Source organism: Neophocaena asiaeorientalis, unplaced genomic scaffold (genome assembly GCF_003031525.2).
Source record: "Neophocaena asiaeorientalis asiaeorientalis breed wild unplaced genomic scaffold, Neophocaena_asiaeorientalis_V1.1 scaffold123, whole genome shotgun sequence".
NCBI classification, from domain to species: domain Eukaryota; kingdom Metazoa; phylum Chordata; class Mammalia; order Artiodactyla; family Phocoenidae; genus Neophocaena; species Neophocaena asiaeorientalis.
Window position 1 is genome coordinate 11220054 of NW_020173666.1, and position 18641 is coordinate 11238694.

An 18641-nucleotide genomic window follows, 5' to 3' on the forward strand; every position below is an offset into this window, starting at 1 on the left:
TAATGCGAGCGGGGTCCCCTCCCTGCAGGGCGTAAGGACACTCCTCTGTGGGTCTCTATGGTAGCTGCACAACAGCTCCGCGCTGGTGAGCATCCGTGTGTGGTACTTTCCACAGCTACTTATGTTTACACTTGAGAGGTGTCCTGACTTGTTGGGACCCAGGATGAGAAATTTGTGACAAGAGGGGATGGAGGCAAGTGAAACTGTTATTTAAGGAAAGCAAGTGCCTTGGCTTTAAAAAGGCTTGTGTCTATCAGGCAGTATAGAGCAGCCATCAAGTAGGAGAAGAGGGAGCAGGCAGGCGCCTCATCTAATCTTTCTCCTGGGGGCCCAGGTGGACAAATTGGCAACCCTGTTCACAGCTTCTTTTCCCTCTCCCCTTTGTACCGTAAGAACTGCTAATCGGATCCATGCTGCTGCAACTGTGGTTAGTTATTAACGAAATAAAAGCAGATTTCTTCAAAAGAACGGGTGGGGGAAACGACTATACAAAATTGCCAGGTTGTTAGAATCTTAAATGCACAGCAGTCAGTTTTTTCCCTTATTCTGAATTATACGATGAATACAAGTCTTTCATCCGTCACTATACCCATTTCTTCAGAAGGCAGCCAAATAGTAAGCTTCTCAAACAGAAAAGGAGTCTTAGAAAGAGGAAAAATATTGAGGAGGCATAAGAATGGGTCAGAGTAGGGGGAAATTCAGTTTGGTTTTTATTAACCCCTCCCCTGCCTCGTACCTTACGTCAAAGCAGGGATTAGAACCGATGTGGCTGGTAGCCATCCTGCATTTTATGTCTGGTGTTCCGCATGATTCAGAAGCTGCCTGTTTCTTACAGGTGACAGAGTGCTATAGATCTAGACTTCCTGGTGGAGGACAGACCAGCTGTGTTATATCTGAACACAAATCTACTTCTCTTTCCTCCAAGATTTTTCTGTACCCAGAGACTTTTGGATTGTGTACCTTAGCTCCAGAGCTGTTGCAGAGGACGTATATTTATGAGGGTGCTTGAACACAGACACTGAGCAGATTTTCAGTATGGGCGTTTATATATTTTCGTGCATTTCTGACGTTCATAAGGGATACCTCCTGAGATCCTCAAGTTTCCCAAAGATGGAAGTGGCTCCTGCTTTCAACCAAATCACATCTTTGGTCATATTACCTATTTCCTATACACGTCTTCACACTGAAAGTTAACTAAAGTTGATAAACTTTCTCTAAGGTTTTGTCTTTCATTTGGTGGCTTTTTTTCTTGTCTCGCAAAAGAACGGTTGTTGACTCACGTCACCGGAGTTGGTAGGGGTCTGAACTGAACAGCGCTGGGAACGGGGGGCAGCCGGATTAAGCCACATTGCTCGGGCCCTCGCCAGCTGTAGGACAGGACTGAGAGTCACGCCGCCGTAAAATCAGGCACCACACCTCTCCCACCCCTTCTAGGTCTCTTAGGAACAGTCCAGACTAAGAATGGTATATTTTAAGGCTGCAAATCTCCTCCTGTAGCTAAGTGTTTTAGGGCTCTGGTTTATCTTGAATCAAAGATTCTAGAGATCCAAAGAGCAGAGTTTAGAAGTCTGTTCTGCCTTGTGTTCCCTGACTTGTCGTGCACCTTGTGAGAGAGTGAGTTTCTTGCCTCAAGTTCTCTGGAGAAAAGTGTCTACCCAAAAGGACTTTAATGAGTGTCAGGTAATGAGGCTATCCGACTGGCTTCCGTGTGAAAAGACGTTAGGTAACTTTAGTACTTACTAACAGAGGGCAAATGGGAAAATTCTGGTTTGAATCCAGTCGGCTAGGTGAGATAATAATGTCTTATAACAAGTTTACAAAATAAAAACAAGCAAACAAACAAAAACCCCAAAGAGTTTGTACTACAGCCCTGTAAAGGCATAATTCTTACGTAGAATGCATCATATTTGCTTTGTTTTTCACTTGTCAGCTACTCTAAGTTGGACTTCAGCAGTAAGGTTAACAGGAAGACTCATAGCCCTCAGACTACAGTGGGGGAAATAGTTGGAAACGTGATCCAGCTGGGGTTTGTTTGCTTAGAGTGAAGATATGGCTCTCATAAGGGTTCTGTCATGTTCGGGGCATCTTGGGAATTTCCTCATTACCTTAATGCCTTAGAAGTATACAAGTTGAGTATGCCTTTGCAGTACTAATTTATATTTTTAGGACCCAGTGACACATCAACAGTTTGCAGTATCTTGGGTAAGGACTGATGAAAATCTAACCCTGTTTTGAATGAACTTTTGAGCCATAAGACATAGAAAGGTTTGTCATCCAAGGTTCACGCTAACTCTTTGAAGTTGGGGGACCAGGTTGCTGTGGTTCTCTGCTTCCATTTGGAGGGTACAGGTAGGTGAAAACGTTACATTCTGGTTTATACTGCTGTAATCTGAGATTGAGTTGGTTCACAGTAAAGAATTGTGTTGACAGCCTGTTCACAGCTGCCTTCCCACCTTCCAGTACCCTGATACAGCACCTCCTGATAAGAGCGAGATCCTATTTAAAACACACCAAACAATAGTAAGTGCTGTGAGTCCACAGTCAAGCCCTTCAGCAAACTCTTCACTCTAAGCTGCACCCTGAGCAGATTCCATATTTTTTTTTCATTTGTTTTGTGTTTTGTGGTCCGCGGGCCTCTCACTGTTGTGGCCTCTCCCGTTGCGGAGCGCAGGCTCAGCGGCCATGGCTCACGGGCCCAGCCGCTCCCCGGCATGTGGGATCTTCCCGGACCAGGGCACGAACCCGCGTCCCCTGCATCGGCAGGTGGACTCTCAACCACTGCACCACCAGAGAAGCCCCAGATTCCATATTTTTAATGTCTGCTTTGGAGCACACTGGAGTTGATGGCAGTCAGCTGGCTTTGTGAATCTGAGTAAGAAAGATTTTTTTCCCTTTATTGGAGCAAATGAAATAGAAGACACTGGCAGAGCGATGCTATACTCAAAATAATTTGTGGATTTTCTAACTTATCTAAATAAATGCCTAAGACTAGGACATTCGATGAATTTATGGATTATTGAAAACTCATTTTTCACTCACACCATTGCTCTTAGGCATTATGCAGGTATTTAAGTTTACTAAAGAAATGACCAGTGAAATCCTTGCTGCTTGCATTGCAGAGCTGCACTATCTAATCACACTCTGGTTTGGATACTGTCTTAGATAAGATGTTCAGTGATTTCCATAGATATGGAGCCCACCGTGCAATCCACCATTGCCATCTCTTAACAAAATCATGTTTGTCTTTTACCATGGCAGAAGAGAAGATCCTAACCAGTACTTTGTGTTTTAGAAATGAAAGGAATGGCTTCTACTGTGGAAAGAAATTACAGTGTTCTTACCAGGGACTGGCAGAATATAAGAAATATATCATCCAGGGCTTCCCTGGTGGCGCAGTGGTTAAGAATCTGCCTGCCAACGCAGGGGACACGAGTTCAAGCCCTGGTCCGGGAAGATCCCACATGCCGCGGAGCAACTAAGCCCATGTGCCACAACTACTGAAGCCCACATGCCTAGAGCCCGTGCTCGGCAACAGGAGAAGCCACCGCAATGAGAAGCCCACGCACCACAACGAAGGGTAGCCCCTGCTCGCCACAACTAGAGAAAGCCCGCGCACAGCATCGAAGACCCAATGCAGCAGAAAATAAAAATAAATAAGAATTAGAAAAAAGAAGAAAAGAAATATATCATACAGAAAACCTGTAAAGTCAGACTGTGGGAGAGAGTCTCATGTTCTGCTTGAGAGAGAGCTGACTTCCATAACATGAAGAAAGTGTGAGGATATATTAGAAAAAAGCAACCCAGTGTCTTAGTTTGCGATGCGCAGAACTGAGTAATAGAGGGAAGTGCACAATGAAAGTTGGTCAGGGCTGTGATGTATTGGTGTATGCAGTGTAGCAGTAGTTTCTACAATGTGTTGTTTTTTATTTTTAAGCTCCTCACTAAAGTTAGTGACACCACCAAGAATTCTTGAAGAGCAGAAGAATAATTCAGTTGCTAATTGCTAAAAACTATGTAATACATATTGATTTCTGTAGCAGCATTCCAGGGAAAGACCTTAGTCATAGCAGAATTGTTCGCAAAGTGACTGGAAACAGTCCTCGTTTCTTCTCAATATCCGACAATGGCCACAGCTGCCCTACATATTCTAACAAGCCTGTCTTACCCTTGTTAATTTCAAGAAATTTATGAATAGGATCCAAGACTTTGTCACTGAACACCTCATGATCCCCACATACCCTAAAGACCCTTACTGAGGAGGATTGGCCAACAAAATCCTTCAGGTTTCTATGATTCAATGTGTCGTTTCACGTTAATTTTAAGACGCCAATCCTCTTGAACTAGTAATGGAGGACTATCATTTAGGACATTGCCTTATATATGGGAAGTACAGAGTGGTTTTTTATGTCATTTTTTACATTCAAGTAAAACCATCTCCAATTTATATAAGAACTTGATAAGACAAATAAATATGCATTCCAGATGTTGCTCTGTCTTTATCCACTTTTGCCCAATGTCAGCTAATGTAGTAAAATTGGAGGGGGAGAATGGATTCCTGGGAGTAAATTTGAGATCAACTAGTGCCTGTCATTAAAACTCCAGATTTGCCATGTTGATTAGTTATATCACTGTTCCATCTTGGATAACTAAATCCATCTTGGGTTGGTTGATTTTTTTTTTTTTTTTTAGCTGCAACAGTGAGAAGGGAAGAAATGCTTTTTCTCCAGCCAGTACAACTTTTGAAAAATAGGATTTCTGGGTATTTCTTTGTCTGTTAGTATTATTTAGAGATAGCACAATGTTACTTTTAAAAGGGTGAATGATTTGTTTGCTAGAGGCTGTTGTAGTTCAGAGTTAGCGTGTTTGTTCTTACTGTTTCTATAGTTGTATGCTGTAGTAATTTAGAAAGGAATTAACCAAGGGAAATTTTAGTGTAAGTAAATGATTAATGTAGAAATCCTACTCATCTCATGTTTATTCTCTGCTACCCCAACACAACAGTGGTGGAGTATAACTTAAACATGATTACATCTGATCAATAGTTCTGATTTGTTTATTGGTTTTGGTCTGGCCAAAAGAAGTTGGAAGAATAAAACTACAAGGAACCACTTCTCTAAAAATATATCTGCTAAATGTACTTGCCATTTAAGTCTTAGACCTGCATTTGCATTAAGTGCTGGGGAATCCAGTGCATCCTATACTAGATCTAATTTGAAGAGGACATAAATCAAATTCTGTTACTGACATTTATTTATGGAGGCCTCTTTACTAGGTATGGAGAGTGTACCAGCTTTTTAAGTCATTGCTGTTGTTAATAAATACCATTCGATATTTACTGACTTTTTGAGCAGGTGTTCCTGAATGTTTTTTTAATGATACTACTGTTTAGAATAGGGGTCAGCAACTACCACCTTTGGGCCAAATCCAGCTCGCCACCTGTTTTTGTATGTAAAGATTTATTTATGCTCCTCTGTTTATATGTTGTCTATGGCTGCTTTTGTACTACAACAGCTGAGTTGCATAGTTGAGACAGAGAACATATAGCCTGCAAAACCTAGAATTTATACTATCTGGCAATCTACAGGAAAAAGTTTGCCTATTCCTGATCTAGAATAATAAGATAAAGCTACATGATTACTGAGAGCTTATAAAGATCTAATTAACTGTTAGTCTGCACTTGGTTTCTGGAGTAATCAACCACACATTTATTTATTCAACAAATATTTATTGTTTTTGTTTTTGTGTTTGCGGTACATGGGCCTCTCACTGTCGCGGCCTCTCCCATCACGGAGCACAGGCTCTGGACGCGCAGGCTCAGCGGCCATGGCTCACGGGCCCAGCCGCTCCGCGGCATGTGGGATCCTCCCGGACCGGGGCACGAGCCCGTGTCCCCTGCATCGGCAGGCGGGCTCTCATCCACTGCGCCACCAGGGAAGCCCAACAAATATTTATTGAATGCTTACTATATGTCTGGTTCAGGGGATATAGTAGGGAAAGAATAGAATTCTCCATACTCGTGGAATTTACATTCTGTTGAGATGAGACAAACAATACAGAGAAGTAAAATAAGAACTATGGGGATTGTCAAGACTGCGTTGCCTGTAAGAAACAGAACTTAGCACTTGTGAGTACTGACTGCCCCCACCATCTTGGTCTATGAAGTATATGAACCTGTAATATATTCATGTCTCATTCCATCCACTGTAAGTTACACATTACTAGATGTGTGCTAATTTACCAAAATTATACATACTAGCCTGTTCTCCCAATTTGTTACATACTAAAATGGTAATGTTTTGTTCATAAAATTGTTTAATTGATGATTATCTTGATTCAGTTCTTAAAAGCTACTTTTAATTAGAATAATTTCCCTCAAACCCTATCCTAGTGTTAAAACTCTAAGGAAAATATTAGCAAAGAAAATACAGTAGTACATTAGGAGAATAATGCCCCACGACTAAATGAGATTTATTCCAGGAATGCAAGATTGGCTCAATATTAACAACTCCATTAATACGATATGCTGTATAAACAAATATAAAGAAAAATATTATTTCCTTTAATAAAATTCAATACCCAATCATGATAAAAAACACTCAAGGAAATAGCAATTGAAGGACACTTTCTCAACATGGTAAAATGCACATGCCTTAGTTTTAAAGCCAATATCTTATGTAGTGAGGGGAATCATTAGAGACATTTCCACTAAGATAGAAACAAGGCAACGATGACCACTGTCTCCACAGCTATTCAGCAGTGTTCTAGAGACATTAGTCAGTGCAGTTAGACAAGAGAACTCAAAGGCATAAGAATGAGCATAGAAGAAGTAAAACTGTCCTCTATACAGATGATACAATAGTAAACCTAGAAAACCCCAGAGAATCAATGATAAATTAACTCAAACTATTAAAGAATTCAGTGCAGTAGCAGGATATAAAGTTAACATACAAAAAGCAGTAGCCTATACACAAGCAATAAACAGAAGACCTACTGGTAGGAAAAAAAAAATCCTATTTGTAATAGCAACAAAGAAGGTGAAATGCACAGGAATAAATTTAACATAAAATGTGCTGCAAAACTTCTTTGTACCTGAAAGAAACTAAAGAAGACTTGAACAAATGAAAGCCATCTCCTGTTGTTGAATATGATGAACCCAACAGTCATCAGCTCTCCTTCTGTTAATTTATAATATTGGTGTAGTCCCAGTAAACATATCAACAAGTTATTTTATATAGTTAGATAGGTTGATACTAAACTTCAGATAGAAAAACAAACATGCTAAAAAAACATTGAAAAAGGAAAAGCAGGGATGGGAGTTGGGGGAGGACCAGCCTCACTAGACATTAAAACATGCTGTAAGAGTAGACTTTAAAAGGTTCTCATCACAAAAGATAAAATTAGATCCATATCTCTTACCACTCAAACAAAAAAGTTCCCAGTATATTAAGATGAAAACACATGTGTACGTGAAAAAAACTGAGTTCCTCTTTAACTTTGGCACAGAGAAAAGCTTTCTCACTATGACTTAGAACCCAAAGACAATAAAAATAAAAATGGATGAGGCACTTCCCTCGTGGCACAATGGTTAAGAATCCGCCTGCCAATGCAGGGGACACGGGTTCGAGCCCTGGTCCGGGAAGATCCCACATGCCGCGGAGCAGCTAAGCCCGTGAGTTACAACTGCTGAGCCCACGTGCCTAGAGCCCATGCTCCACAACAAGAGAAGCCGCTGCAATGAGAAGCCCGCGCCCTGCAACGAAGAGTAGCCCCTGCTTGCCACAACTAGCGAAAGCCCACATGCAGCAACGAAGACTCAGTGCAGCCAAAGATAAATAAATTAATTTTAAAAAAAAGAGGAGGGACATAAATTATTTTTAAAAAAAAGGATGACTTTGATTACCTTTTTAAAAATCCCATTATAAAATATACCATAAACAAAAGACAGCTGGCAGACTCGAAGACAATATTCACAACTTATACCACAGACAAAGGGCTAACATCCCTGATATATAAAGAACTATTAAAAATTTCAGGGGCTTCCCTGGTGGCGCAGTGGTTGAGAGTCCGCCTGCCGATGCAGGGGATGCGGGTTCGTGCCCCGGTCCGGGAAGATCCCACATGCGGCGGAGCAGCTGGGCCCGTGAGCCATGGCCGCTGAGCCTGCGCGTCCGGAGCCTGTGCTCCACAACAGGAGAGGCCACAACAGTGAGAGGCCCGTGTACCGCCAAAAACCAAAACAAAACAAAACAAAAACAAAACAAAAAAAAATTTCAGGACAAAGGACTAAAAACCCAGGTAGAAAAATGGGGGGACGACAGGAACAACAGATTCACAAAATATAAAAATAGCCCCCAAACATGAAAAAGTGGTCAAACTCAGAATTAGAGAAATGCAGATTCAAAAATCTCAGATACCATTTCTCACATAAAGACTGGCAAACATTTTTTAAATGACAGCATATTGTTAGCGAAGTTACGGAGAGACAGGCCCTTCAGACATTGCTGGTGAGAATGTAAGTCTTTTTGTACATAGGTACATATGTCTTTTTATATAACTGACTCTTCGAACCATAGAAATATTTCACAGACCAACAAATAGCAAAACAATTAAAGCGTCATGGAGGGAAATTTGAAAATACAGAACCTCCTGACCCAGCGATCCCTCTACAAGGAATTTACCCTAAAGATAGGCCTCCAACAGTACAGAATTGCATATGCAAAAGATTGGAAACAACCTAAATGCCTATACATAGGAAAGTGGTTGAGTAAACTATGGAACACTCACAAAAAGGAGAGCTATGTACCTATTTTTTAAATAAGGAAAATGCTATAAATTGATAGGAAGTACTCTCAGGACTTGCTGTTAAGTGAAAAAGCAAAGCTTGAAAGATAACCTAGGATATGCAACTTTTCACGTAAGGAAGAAGATAATATAAGGGAATATACAGCTATCTTCTCATTTATGCAAAAAAAATATGTGAAAGATAAAGATAAACCAAAAACTAAAGGGATTGGTTATTTATAGAGGGCAGATGGGAAAAGGGGTAGGAAGAAGGAGAAATGGGAAGAAGGTAGCAGGGACGAGGAGGGAGTGACTCCTGGGCATATGTCTTTTTGCGTAGCTCTGACTCTTAGAACCATAAAAGTATTTCACATACCCCCCTAAATTTGAAAACAGTTAAAACCAATCAGTATGCGAAGGGAACTCAAAATGAAATATAAGCCCTAACAAATGACTCGGTGTTTTTCATAAGGATATAGTCTAGTAATTCTGAAATTACTTTGTGTATAGAACAGAATTGAACAGTGTGTAAATTGATTTAGATAATGAGGGCTGCTTTTCTTAATGTTGGAGGAAGAACTTATAAATAAGGACAGGGAGAAGGGTAAAATGTACCTTCTAGTTTTGGATTGGAGTTAGAGGTATTTGCATAAACTGATGATTACATACACACACAAATAAATACTAAGATACAGAGTATACATGTATGCATTAGTGTACATACACATTTCCTACCTCTGTTCACTGAGAGGGCCTAGAAGCAATAAGTCCCCGGGAATAATGCGCAGACCCAATGCCCAGATCTTAGCCTCTGAACACCATCCTCCAATAAAAGAGATGAGCCTGGAAGATCTTGTGATTCCAAAAATAAGGATTTGAAAAAAGTAAAATAAGAATTTGGAACAATTTGAGCAACAAAATAATGGCAAGTTTGGATTTTAATCCACAAGTGTGTGAGTTTTCTGTTCTGTATGACGAATTATCACAAATTTTGCAGCTTAAAACAGCACGCATTTATTATCTCACATTTTCTCTAGCCAGGAGTCCAGTCACAGCCTCTCAGGGTCACAAGGCTGTAGTCAGAGTGTTGGATGGTCTCGTTTTCATCTGGAGGCTCACCTAGGGAATAGTCTGCTTCCAATCTCATTCAGATTGTTAGAAGAATTCATTTCCAGTGGTTGTAGAAGTGAGGCCCTCAGGTTCCAGAGGCTGCCTGTGCTTGCCATGTGGCTCAGTTCACATCATAGAAGCTTACTTCTTCAAGGCCATCAGGAGCCTCCTTCAGCTCAGAGAAGCCCTAAGTCCTCTTTTAACATCAGGCCTACACAGGGTTATCTCCCTTTTGATTTTTTCAAAGTCAACTGGTTAGGGACTTTAATTACATCTGTAAAATCGCTTTAACTTTGCCATATAAAATAATTTTAGGAATGATAGCCCATCGCTTTTGTTATATTCTTTGGCTAGAAGCCAAGTCACAGGTTCTGCCCTCAGTGAAGAGGTGGAGATTACAGAAGAGTGTGACTCATTGGAAGTCATTCTGTAGTGTGTCTACCACACTGAGTCTGGATACAAACAGTCTAATAAATTCATAAACAAGTAGAGAAGAAGAGATAGTTCTTCCTTGTAATAGATTCCCATTAACAAATGTGGAAGGAAAGAGGGAAATAAAGAATCACTGTTAGCAAACACCACTGTAATAAATGTTGCAGACAAGATTCTCTAATGGATGCTAAAACTAGTGGATGCAGGTTTGAGGAGACACAGGATTTGCATAGTCTCAAATACCTCCTAAGATACTTATCGATTACCAAGGGCAGAATAGTAACTTTTTATTGGAGCTTGGTGGACAACAGCTTTGCCTAGTAATCAAAGTAAAGGTTACCACAATGAAACATCAATGTCATGAACCCCTTGGTAGAATGAACTGGGGAGGGCGTGACACTTTTGTGGTACCAAAGTGCGCTACCTAGTTTCAATCATGACACAGTAACAGACTAAGCCAAATTGAAGGACATTCTACAGAATGACTGGTCAGTACGCTTCAAAAGCATCAAGGTCATAAAATATAAGGAAAGACTGATTAGACTAAAGGAGACTAGGGAGAAATAACAACTAAATGCGATATGAGACCCTAGAATGGAAAAAGAGACGTTAAGTGGAAAAATTGGTGAAATTCAAATATCTTTAATTAATAATCTTGTACCATCTTGTTCCTCTTGATAATTATATAAAGGTTCTATAAGATATGAACACAGGGGAGGTGGATTAAGGAATAGAAGGCAGCTCCTTGTATAGCTTTATAACTTTTCTCTGAGTCTAAAATTCATTAAACATAGAGCTTTTTTGTAAAAAATTATAGTATAGACTTGTGCTTACAGTATTAAGTCAGCAAAAGTAGAAATGCAGGCGACTTATTGATGTTTCATTTCTTAGTTTGTTGCACCAAAATTTAGGACAATATTGTGTACATAGTCACTGAAGAATGAATACATCAGTGTGAAGTGGTGGAATTTATTCTGTCTCACAGGATAGTTGCTTTCCAGTTTTTTCCCCCCATTGTGCTTACATCGTTATAGACACAGACTAAGGGGAAAATGGGGCTTTCTTTATTTTATTATTTTTTGCGGTACGCGGGCCTCTCGCTGATGTGGTCTCTCCCGTTGCGGAGCACAGGCTCCGGACCCCCAGGCTCAGCAGCCGTGGATCACGGGCCCAGCCGCTCCGCGGCACGTGGGATCTTCCCGGATCGGGGCACGAACCCGTGTCCCCCGCATTGGCAGGTGGACTCTCAACCACTGCGCCACCAGGGAAGCCCGGGGCTTTCTTTAAAAACTCAGTTTTAATGTTAAAGCCTTCTTGTGAATTTGGTTTATTTACTATATATGGCAACATTCTCTTTTAAAATAATCACCAAGAGGTTTTACTTACGTCGAACACGTATCATAAAAATCCATGGTTTTGGAGGTGTTCAGTCAATTCAGTTGGTTCAAAGGGCTCTAAATTTTCTTCTTTATATGGGCAGTGGACAGAAATGAGTCTTCTATATTATGTTTCTCAGACACGTTTTCTGATTCGTCATCTGCTGTGACGGTGCTTATACCTGTGCTAATGGTGGATGAAGTTATTTCTTAGTAACTATGCAGCTACTGATGGAAAGATAGGGGTTGAAAGCAAATGGAGAATTTTAAACAGTTTGGGCAAGTCTGGCTTTACCATGAAAAGGCTCTCGTTTGTTTCTTTAAAGGGTGGATTTAGTAAATGAGTAGATAGCTCATTGCTTTAGAGATATCTCTCTCAGAATCGCACCAGACAACCAGTAGTGCTGCTTGGATATGGAAGTATTTTATGAATTCATGAGAGTTCGTACAGCCTTTTTTATTTTTACTTGAAATATTGTATATAAGAGCGGTGCCTGGGGCGTGCATAGTGTAAGTAGTGGTGTCCAGTATTAACGTAGAGTTACTGTTTGTTTTTACTGTCATGAGTCTATGAATCCAGTCTGTCATGCAGAAACAATCATTATAATGTAAACGCTTACTGTCTTACTGCAGCTGATTCCCCAGTGACATTTTAGAAAGTCAGTATTTGGCTGCAGAGCGCTTTAAGTTTCTAAATGGACTGGAGCTTGGGGGCCTTAGGGTATTTCATAGGAACCACGTGACCCTGAGTGGACATACAGCAACTTTTGTGTATCTGTAGCCAAGCTGATGGCAGTGTTTACCCTTGAAGTTGTTTTCACCCAAAATGTAAGTGTTTTTTTACTTTATATTTAATTATTTGGTACTAATACTAATTTATTACAGATGTCTAAGAGTAAATGATGAATGGGTAAACAAATTCTTTGCTGTTTGTCTAGGTCTTTTATCATCTAGTTGTGGCTCTAACTCCTACTGGTTTCGCAGCACATTTTTCAGTGTCTATAAATTCAGCTCTTGATTTTCACTTTATCTGAGAATGAAAGTGGCAGTTGTACCCAGCAGCATTCAAGTACATTCATAAGTTTTACATTCTTTTCTAAAAGTGAGAAACTAAACTCCCAAAAACAGTTTGAGAATTTTTTATAGTTGTATTTTAACAACTCTTTATACCTATTATCTAGATAGAAAATCATCCTCCTGCCTCTCTGGCTGTCACAGATACAGCTGTTATTAGAGTCAGTTAATGAGGGGTGGTCCTCAGAGACCATTCTCTTCCTGGTCTGTACTCAGGCTGCCTGGCCTAATAGATACGCCATCAGGTAAAAACACAAGAAGGGGTTTTTTTGTGTGTGTAAAACACCAGGCTCTGCACCACAACCTTTGCTGAGGTGAATTGGTGGTAATCTTCAGTACGTTAATTTCCCTCTCTACTCAATAACTGTGATTCCTCTTAGCAATATACAGAACTATGCAAGAAGTGGGTCCTATGGTGTCAGAGCAGTTCACCTGATCTAGCATGATCACAGACTGACATGCCAGAGGGCTATGTAGGGATATATGTATGCAGGTATATATGGATATGTATGTATATGTGTGTGTGTCTGTGTCTGTGTGTTTGTGTATTTCTGTCTTTCCAATTTATTTTAGCAAAGGGGGAGGTTAGGAGATAAAAATAGCATGGTCCTCATATGCTTTGTGTATCTGTAGCCATGTTGATGGCAGTGTTTACCCTTCAAGCTGTCACCCAGAATGTAGGTGTTTTTTACTTTACAGTTATTTATTTGGTACTAATAGTAATTTACTACAGGTGTCCAAGAGTTAATGAACGGTTAAACAGTGCTTTGAGGATTATGCTAAATTCAACTGCCATTTTTATTCTATAATACTTTTAGCCTCAGAAATGTATCTAAACTTCTGAGGCAGAAAGTGAGTTGAGATTGTCAGGTGGCTCTGATGATTCTTAAATTTCAAAATCCTGTCTCTAGCCTTCACATGATTCACTGTCTCTCTTTAATTAATAAAATAGTAAATATCCTTTGCTTTAATTCATATTCTCAGATTAAGGACCATTCAATAACAAAGATTTATTAAATATTTGTTATGCTAATGGAGGGATTAAAGGAGTAAAAGACATGATTCCTGGCTCAAGGAGCTTACATTATAATTTGAAAAGACAAACAGCAAAAATTAAATCAATGGAAATCAAATAGATGGTAAATATTGCTTTATTAGCAATAAAGATCAAAAGAGATACAGAATAACATTTCTTCTTTAGTGATACTGTACACTATATTTTATAGTAGTGTTTTTGAATTGAGATTTTCCTCTAAGTTTTTGTTAAATCTCTGAAGTCACTTGATATTACTATATTGAATAAATATTACCAATGAAAAGTTGTTGGCCACTATTCACGCCTTCCCACTTAGAGACTAGTCTAGACTCAGGAGGATGAGGTTAATTCATCAGTCTTGGATTTTGTTAAATGCATTGTCGAAGTGTGTGTCAGGAGATTTCAGCTACAGATTGACTTGTCTGTGAATTTGGGGACTCATACAGTAAGAAACTGAACTTTCCAGGAGGTAATTCGATAAATATGTTTATGCCTGTTTCCTCATTGTTTTACCAAAAATGTGTAAAAATATCACTCTTGGAGCTATATAATTTTCTTCTGTGAACATGAAGATTAAATTTAACCGTGTCTTGGGTTTGCACAATTGCAATGTTAATGCAGAGGGTTCTCTATCCCCACTTCCCCTCCTGTGTTTTACAGGCAGTCAGATGCCTCCTCAGCCACCTGGGAGCCAGTCAGAATCCAGTTCTCATCCTGCCTTGAGCCAGTCACCAATGCCACAGGAAAGAGGTTGGTCTTCAATTCATATCTTACATACCTTTGTGTTTTGAGTATATAAGGCTTATATGAATTTGCTTACCTATGCGCCTCCTGATAAATAATTTTTAAAAGGATATTATGTTTCCTTATCAGATGAAAGTAATAAATAAGAACCTACATGTAACAATAAATATTGAAAAGAAGGATGCTTTCTTGCAGATTGGGTGGTTTTACCAAAGTGCGGCTCAAGACCCAAAGAATATATATGTCCACATAGAACCATGAAGTATACTTCATACATGACTATAGTCTGATATTTGATCTAGCTGTGTAAAAATGACTGTTAATGATTCGATTTGGATATTGGTCCTAATGAGGTAAAAAAGTATTGTTGAGTATGTGTGTCTGTTTAGCTGGTTAGATTAGTTTACTTGTCCCATGATATTTAACAGTAAAATTTTAAACACATAGTAAGACCTTGTACTGTAGGATTATAGGATCTTAGAACTGGAGCTGACCTGAAAGATTATAGAGTCTGTTCACCTCAATTTATGGATAAAGAACATGAGGACCGCAGAGGTTCTGTATGACCTTCCCATCCTCAGAAGCGCGTTAGTGCCAGAGCCAGAGAAAAGAATGTGAGCTACTCCTGAAGCCCTTGGACAATCAGGTTGTCCCACATCTGCAAACTCTCTGACCTTTCACTCAGTTCTGCGTGTTGACCCCCACGTTATTGCCTTGATTGAAGCCTTAGGCCTCCCTTTGTTTGCTTCTGTCTTCTCTCTCCCCTTCAGAAGTAAAGCTACTTTTGTTAATGGTGGAGGTGGTGATTTTAATCCAGATTAGCGTAGACTGGGCCTTAGAAGCCTGCCGCACCGTCTAGTGCTTTGCCAAATCGCTTCCCACTGCCTGTGGGTCAAGGCTCACCTGCCCCACCCCATGGAGACGCCACTTTCCTTCACTCCCCTTCCTCTTTCACACCCGCCCAGAAGACAGGAGTTGCTGGCTTGGTAGCTGATACTTAAAGGCTCCTGACCCCTGATGTTTATAATTATTACTGTATGGGTTGTAAAGACGATGATTTGTTCCTAATTAGAATTATAAGTATAAAGTTTCAGTTATTTTACATATTAAAAACTCAGCAATGTGTTATTTAGAAAGTAATACCAGTGAAAAGATGAATTAGCCTTACCTATCTATCATTCGCGTTAAAATGAATGTTCAGTAAGAATAAAATGAAATTTTAATTTCTAATACCTTTACATATTTAACTTTTTTATTATAATTTAATGTATAATTAATACTTTAATTCCCTTATCAAAATACTGCAATATGTCTTAATAATGGAATAGTTCATGGTTTTTAAACTTTGGGGTACACAAGAATCATCTGGAGAACTTGTCACACTAGATTGCTAGGCCACACCCGCAGGTTTCTGATTCAGTAGGTCTGAGGTGTGGAGCGCTCACAGTCTGCATTTCTGACAAGTTCCCAGGTATTGCTGATGCTGCTGATCTGAGGACCATACTTGGGCAGCCCCTGCCTTATAACGATGCTGTAATATGTTTTAATAGTTGTGTGATGTGTGTATTTGTTTCTGTAAACTTTCCACTGTGGCCTCCTGTAAGTCAGTCTTGCATCTCACATCCTCTCTATCAACTGCTTGTTCTGTGTTAACTCCTCATGTGGCTCTGGTTGTCTAGAAGACATTACAGACGTTCATGGAGAGAGCACTAAAGCCAAGCCAGGGGGAATTCTCCCCAAACTCCCTTTCTTGGCCGTGGGTTGTACCTACCTTGTGTGGCTCGGTCAAGGAAGTGAAGAAAAAAGGATAAAAGAAATTATCCTACACTGAAAGCCCACTCAGGCCAGACCCAGGGCTAAAATGAAGATTTTTGTTATTTCATCTTCACCATATCCCTGAAACATCATTCCTACTGCGAGGATTCTGCTAATTTTGCAGGGATCAAAAGATAAGAGATACCTTATTTGGAAGCCCTACAATTCTAACCTTTACTGCTAAGAACTAAAAAAGAGAACCCCCCCCCCACATCCTCCAGTGTCTTTCCAACCCCTTCCTCCTGATAAATGTTTAAGGAATTTTAAAATGTAGAAAACCAGGTATGAAGGACGAGATGACAAGAAATGTAGTTAAATCAAGCTTTTAACTTCATACATTTGCAAGGCAAAATTGAGGATGTTCCTCTGGTGTCACTGTATGGAAACCACTATGTTGATATGTTTGGGGTTTTTCTCCCCCCTCTTATGTATAGTGTGGTTTTGGTAACTAGTAGTGGATACATAACAATCTGGCTAATATAATGACCATTTCCTTCAAATAGCAAAAATGAGTTTTATGATTTGCTAAATCTGAATTGATTTTTATGAACGTATTCCTCAAACTTCCCCTGAGACTGTGCTGTCTGCACCATGTGCATCCCTTGTGCGCCTTTTGTTGGTTGGACAACCCCTGAGAAGGAAAACTTATTTAAAAATGACTGTTGGATGATACTTTGCCACGCGTGAGTTAAATTTCCTCTACAATTGGGTAGCAAGTACTTTTTTTAAAAATGGCTTTGTTATTTGTTAAAATCTAGGAAGAAACGTTAGTTCCTACCTAATGACACTTGATCAGATATTTTAATGGCAAATGACACATTTTAATGATTTGATACGATAATGAAAACCTTTTCCTTGTTTTACCATCATTTGGTATGTACCAACAGTATATATAGTGCAAAATAAATCTAAGAAAACCGTTGCTAGAAAATTCCCCAGTGTTGATTCCCATGTATTGAAAAGTAATTTAACTTCATTTATACCTTTACAGTCTGTATATCTGCCCCCTCCCCTTATTTAAGGAAGTAATGAAAGAAGCAGAGAGGAAAAAAAATACATTGGTGAGTTAGCATCTTATTTTAAAAAATGTATTCTTTCTCAGAAACCATGGACCTTGATAGACAAGACAAGAACATAGCTTCTGTACTGCTGAGTGCTAAAATAACCAAGTTAAACACTTCCTTTTACACTTACTTTGTTTTAACAAGTAAGATTATAAGAGAGTAAGAGTCCACAATTATACACATTTTCTTTAATGTACCCACAGGAGATAGATTTTCTTTAATGGCAGAGAATCTAGAAACACACTTGCCCAGAGACAACTGCACAGAACAGGAGATGCAGCCTACTTTCCTTGGGAGGTGCAGTTTTCTGGGTCGTCTCCAAAGTCCTCGTGGGGGACGGCAGTGCTGACAAAGTGCCCTGGAGCTAGGTTCCTGCAGGCCCAAGAAGCTGATCTCTTGCTCTGCTGTCATTCCTTTGTGTTTTGGTCTTTGTATGCCCATTCAGGAAGAACATTTATTAATAAACTACATACCCTGTTTAGGAGAAGTTTGCAAATCGGAGGCTGTCCTGGGGTCTGAAGAGCACTGACAACAGCAAGGCCATGCCGTCTCCCCGAGGTTGAGCGCAGAGTCCGTGCCCTGTCCAGATCCCAGGCCCTGCAGTGCCCATCCCCCTCTTCAGCTCAATACCCTCTTCACCTGGTGGTTGTGGTGTCGAGTGTGTCAAAGGACATCAGTCACAAATTCATTTCCCCACATTGTACGTAGGTGAAAATAACTGAGTTTCTGTAGTTTTCTCTTCTCCACCTATGAAGGTATATGTGGATAGGGCCTTCATAAGTTACAGAAGGGAGGGAGACACTTGGGATGTTTACTGGCCACTTTATTCTTCTGTAGTATTGTCACTACATTTCATGTACTTTCCACTATAAAACTTGATTTAGTACTCTCCTGTTTGCATATTATGTGGTGCCTCTTACTAACTGAATAAAGAAAATTAGTTCAGATTCTTTGGTTTTAACTGCTTCATTACTGATATAAATTTGGGGTTGCTTTTTTTTTAAACGTCAGTTTAGTATTCTGTAACACATTTGCCATTGGTTTTTATTTTAAACCACATCTTTTCTCTGTAGACCTCGTATAACAACATACAGAATTGCTATTAAAGCATCTCACGCAGAAAATCGAATACAGTACTGTGAATTATATGAACTAAGGCAATGGAGGAACAGTTAGGATAACCCTAAAATACTGAAATACGTTTTACAA

At 39.7% G+C, this 18641-nt stretch overlaps 1 protein-coding gene across 4 annotated transcripts in view; it reads left to right on the forward strand.

Annotated features, from left to right (window-relative positions):
* Positions 1–18641, forward strand: part of ARID1B (AT-rich interaction domain 1B) — a 364765-nt gene that overhangs the window by 251454 nt on the left and 94670 nt on the right. For all 4 annotated transcript variants that reach the window (XM_024747857.1, XM_024747856.1, XM_024747858.1 and 1 more), the window contains one exon: positions 14470–14559. In XM_024747857.1, the coding sequence (XP_024603625.1) occupies positions 14470–14559 (90 nt within the window). The remainder of the gene's footprint in view (positions 1–14469; positions 14560–18641) is intronic.